Source organism: Cryptomeria japonica, chromosome 4, assembly GCF_030272615.1.
Source record: "Cryptomeria japonica chromosome 4, Sugi_1.0, whole genome shotgun sequence".
NCBI classification, from domain to species: domain Eukaryota; kingdom Viridiplantae; phylum Streptophyta; class Pinopsida; order Cupressales; family Cupressaceae; genus Cryptomeria; species Cryptomeria japonica.
In genome coordinates, this window is record NC_081408.1 from 624,320,166 (window position 1) to 624,325,283 (window position 5,118).

At 32.0% G+C, this 5,118-nt stretch overlaps 1 protein-coding gene across 1 annotated transcript; it reads right to left on the minus strand.

Moving 5' to 3' along the window:
- Nucleotides 1-422: 422 nt before the first annotated feature.
- LOC131079061 (alpha pinene synthase, chloroplastic-like) lies at nucleotides 423-4,367 on the minus strand. The gene is made up of 10 exons (XM_058016948.2): nucleotides 4,101-4,367; nucleotides 3,805-4,004; nucleotides 3,381-3,466; nucleotides 3,017-3,231; nucleotides 2,836-2,933; nucleotides 2,655-2,747; nucleotides 2,140-2,355; nucleotides 1,723-1,861; nucleotides 880-1,128; nucleotides 423-761 (listed from the first exon to the last, which is right to left on the minus strand). Exons 1-10 carry the CDS (start codon nucleotides 4,335-4,337, stop codon nucleotides 465-467), a joined length of 1,830 nt encoding a protein of 609 aa, XP_057872931.2. The 5' UTR covers nucleotides 4,338-4,367; the 3' UTR covers nucleotides 423-464.
- Nucleotides 4,368-5,118: the final 751 nt, after the last annotated feature.

Sequence of the window (5,118 nt, forward strand, 5' to 3'; positions counted from 1 at the left end):
TCCCTTTTTATTTTTGCTAGGCTTGAGGTCATAGCCACTCTAATACTAATTTGTTGAACAACAAAGATAAAATCGAAAAAGATTTACATTGCAAACAAATTAAATTAGGAATTTTATTATGATCATTTCATTGCACTATTGCATCGAATGTATTGGATTATAAATCCATTATTCTCCAATTACAGGAATAACTTCCGACCCAACTAACTAACTTAATAACTAGATTATGAAATATAAACCTTAATTTCCTGATAATTGTTATCCACATAAGGGATTTAGATATAAAAATAACAAAATTTTGACATTTTAAATTCTTATGTAAATATTTGCCATGAAATATTTTAGTCAAAATATACTTTTTAATTACTTTTTATATACCTAATTTTCTCTTTTTAAAAATATTGAAAATTGAGGTCCTAAAATATAAAAAATGGGATAGTACATTTTATTTTCATAGTAAGAAATTACATTGCCACAGGTTCAAGGAGGAGTTGAGTAACTAGATCTTTAATATCTTTGTTAGAGTTGGTAAATCCATCTCTCTCTTTATAAAGAAGTTGGTAACTTCTTCCAATATTATAAGCATAGTCCTTGCTTATAGTTGGAACATTATCAGGTTTCAAATACTCCCAATCTAATTCTTTGAGTCGTTTTTGCAATAATTCTTTAAGGTAATCCAAAGCTTCTTCCTCTGTAGATTCTGGATGGTCTTTTATATAGCATGATATGCATGATACTAACTCTCCACGATTTGCTTCAGCCTTCAAAAACATGAATTAAAATTATAATCAAATTAATTTGGACTTAAAAATAACTAAATTCATATACCTTTTGGAATGCATATAAATTTAAGGTTGTAAATAGAAAATCATTACATACCTTGAAAGTTCTGGTGTCACCTTTTAGTCTAAGGGATAGGCATAAAAGTTCATTGAACTTTGATGGATAATCTATTTCTTGAATGATGTCATCTGAAAGAACTGCATCTAATGTTAATATAGGTTGCAACATGGTCACACGATATGCTGAGCTTGGTACACCATTTTCTAAATATTCCTCTAAAGATGGGATGTACCCATCAACAATCCATTGAGCTTCCTTTGTAAGGGCGTTGAGATAAGCTTCCCACTGTACAAGAAAATAAATTTATTTAAATCAACGATATATTTATCATGACGACATTACATAAGAGTTAAAATGTAGGCAAAATAATAAGAAAATTTGTTCAAACATTAAAATCAAAACCTAAAATTGATTTTAATCTTATTTCAAAAAATTAAAATCAATTTAAAAATATAGAATGCTAATTTAATCTCTCTATATAAAGAAGATTCTTTTTTAAAATAAACGGAAGAGACATCTTAATAGAAGCATAGAAGAAGAATATTGGCCTATTTTAAAGTTGTATTACCACTATAGTGTAAAGTCTAATTAAAATAACATATAAGAGATCAGGGAAAATAGTAACATTTGTAGAGATAACCAATAAATACTTTTTTGCTAACTATAACTAGTGAAGTCATACCATCATAGAAATTGAATTTTAATAGTTTATCATTACTAATTATTATTTTTGGTTTGGGTATTAATGTCAAACATATATACTTGGAAAGATAAAATTAAATTTAGCCAATAAAAAACATTTATTCTTATAGATTACGTGAGGCGTAGGGATAAAGTAGTGATATAATATTGTTACAAGTAATAGATTCAAATTCATACAACTTTGAGTGTGTAAGGGAGTGTGTCTCGTCCTTGAGTCTTCTCTGCGGCTTGAGCACTTTCATTTACTCCCATGTGAAATGCCTTATATGCTATTTTAATATTTTCAGGAAAGCTTTTTGGAGGTAAAGGATCCCACCTAAAAGAAAACATGCCAATACAATAAATTAGTGTATATTATTAGAACAAATTCTAGTTTATGCATATACTATCAAACACAAAGTAACAACTTCATACAGAACATTAATTTTATATTTATATAGTGTATGAAAATATTTGATTATATAGAATAATGGCTACTAGACCCCAATTACTTACTATTTTTTATTATTAAAAATATTAATAATCTACTATTATTTTCTTTTGTAATAATACAAATGTATGTGGACAATGAGGCCTTTCTCATACAATACTTACCTCTTAACAGCTTCATTGAAGAGTTTAATCTCGTCAATAGTACCATAAGTGTCATAGACGTCATCGACAATTGTTGTAAGAGCACAAAGCTTTGCAAAATCACTTCTATAGACAGAATACTTATCATCTATTGCGTATGCACATGCTAAAGCAAAATATTCCACATGACGATGACGAGCAAACTCCACTTTATCCAAATCTAAGTCCTTCCACCATCTAAACACAACATTCACACAAATTTTAGTTTTCTATAAAATTAAACCACAAAATACTATGAATATATAATCATATTTATAAACGTTGAATACGAAAATTTAAATTAAAAATTACGACCAAAACCCACTTAAAAAAATTAGAAATCTCATTGCAAAAATAATTAAACATATACCATTATTCTCTAAAATAAAAATGCTTATATGAGAGTTACAAATAATTTAATTGCTCAACTCTATATTTTTTGATGGGCATGCTCTCCAAACGTTATTATCTGACATCCTCAACAAACTTAAACTTACCTTAAGATTGGTTCAAGCTCTCGCCGATGGACTGACTGCATGATATTGAAGTCCAATTTAGCCAGATTCAGAATTTCTTTATTATCAGCCAACCTGAAAATTAGAGGTAGAAGGTCAAACTTTGTATAAGAGAATAAGGCCTAGCTAACCATAAGAGGTAAAAGGAAAGTAGTGTCATTACTCTGTCCAAGATCTGTTTTCCCCATATATGTCCATATAATTCCTTGCTTCAACTCTGGGCAGATTTCCGTGCCAGCCATACTCCAGGTTGTACTTTATCTGCGTATTAAAATATTGGGTTAGGACTTGAATGAAAAAAGTTCTCCATAGTTAAAACCAGAGCTTCTTGACAACATGATTACCTCTCGTAAAAGATGAGAACTGATATTGTTTTTCTCTAAAGCTTGATTTAAATATGTTGCTGCAAAAGCTTTAGCTTCGTCCATGATATTTTCCTCTGGAAAAGCAATTAACGAAGCTCTATAAAGATTTAGAATACTTCCTATCTTCTCTTCCTCTGATAGGCTTGATGGACACAAGAACTGCCCATCATTTCCTTTGAAGTGTCTTAACACATCTGCCATTATATCAAACATCTCTGTAATGATTCTATTGTAGACGTAGCATGATGCACAAATGAAAACTTAAACAATAAGAAAGAAACGAGAGGAATGAAAACATAACAATAAAGAAATTAAAAAGCCATTACAAACAGGTGTTAATCACCTGCGGAAACAGGATATCTATTCAGTCGAAGGATTCGAAGTCCCAAGGCTGCGGTATTCAGATCTTTAGGGCAATCGTTCCAATAGCTGTAAACAAAAATCTATTTCTGAAACAATTTGACATGCAAATGACGGGTAAATGCATGAAATATGCCATGTTTCAGCTTTTGTGGAGATGTTATTTTATTACTCCAAATAAAATAGAACCCTCACCACTTGTCTCCAGCTAGATTCACAACTTTTTGCATGCCAGACTTTATTTTTGAGATGATTCCCTTCTATTATAAGATATCTCTAGACATATTTTACATATTTTTTTTAAATATAAGTATACTAATCTATATAACAATCACATCAATGTTAACTTTGGAGAGCAAAAAAACAAGCAAATATACTGTTTTTATTATTATAAGATTTTTGCAAACCTGTAAACATAATCAAGTGCTTGTGTTATTTCATTTTGGAAATGTCTATCTATTCCAAGGCGTTGAACTTTATCCACCATCACAAGGTGCTCAAAGGCATTCTCAGCACAAGATTTACCACTTTTTGCTGTGGGCATTTCATTAAACATGTCCTTGATCTCTGCAATAAGCCTCTCAGCACGCTCCTTGTAATGAGAATCCTGTAAAATTTTGACACTCTTGTTCATATGATCATATAAAAATCTAGAAAAATGAATAAGAGAATGTGAAAATCACTTAAAATGAAATCCGCTTGCCTCATATTGGTGCTCTTGGATAGTTTTTATAATATCATCGTCCCACAAGTTGGGATGATGGTTGCCTGTGCGCCTGATTGGAGTTTCAGCACTGGTGATGGAAGCCTTATTGATGAAGGAATTAAGCCGCCTCCTGCTCAAGCTTGGCAAACTTGTATTGGAAAGCTTGACATGATGGTTGGGTGGAGATTTTAAGCATGAGCTCAAAACAGAGGGGGAAACAGAGAAAAGAGCCATTGAAATTGAAAGGATTTGCACACCAGGAAAGGCCCCTTCGGTGGCCTTTTATAACAAGAGGTGATGAATTCTCTCACAAAATTTTCAAATTGGCACATTTCGTCTGACAAATTTTGCCCGGAAAGTTCGGTTTTCTTCGCCACCAATCTTTTTTTTTAATTTGTTATTAGTAAACGTCCACCTAATTGGCCTTTTATAACAACAGGTGATGAATTCTCTCACAAAATTTCAAATTGGCACATTTCGTCTGACAAATTTTGCCCGGAAAGTTCGGTTTTCTTCGCCACCAGTCTTTTTTTAAAATTTGTTATTAGTAAACGTCCACCTAATTGGCCTTTTATAACAACAGGTGATGAATTTTGTCACAAATTTTCAAAAGGGCACACATTTGAGTCAAGATTCGGTCTGACAATTGGCCTTTTATAACTTTCTCTTGGACATAGACAAGATGACAATTGTTGGTGTAGGGATTTTCTTGGTGGAGGCTCTTTTTGCTTGCATTGTCCTTTGCTGGGTGTGGTGGGTAGAGTTTAGGGGTAATCTGTCTACAATGTTGTTATCCCACTTTGTTGCCCTAATTTATGGTCTATTCTTTTATGGGGTGGACAACATTTGGTATTTCTTTCTAGTTTATGCCTTTACCAAGCTCTGCTTTGAGTTGTTTTGTCTTGGTGGAGTTGCAACCCATTTTTGGGTTGATGCGGTGGGGTTTCTTCACCTTTGTAGATAATTATGGTTGCTAGATAGTTTCCTATTGTAGGAGGGAATTTACTTGCTCCCC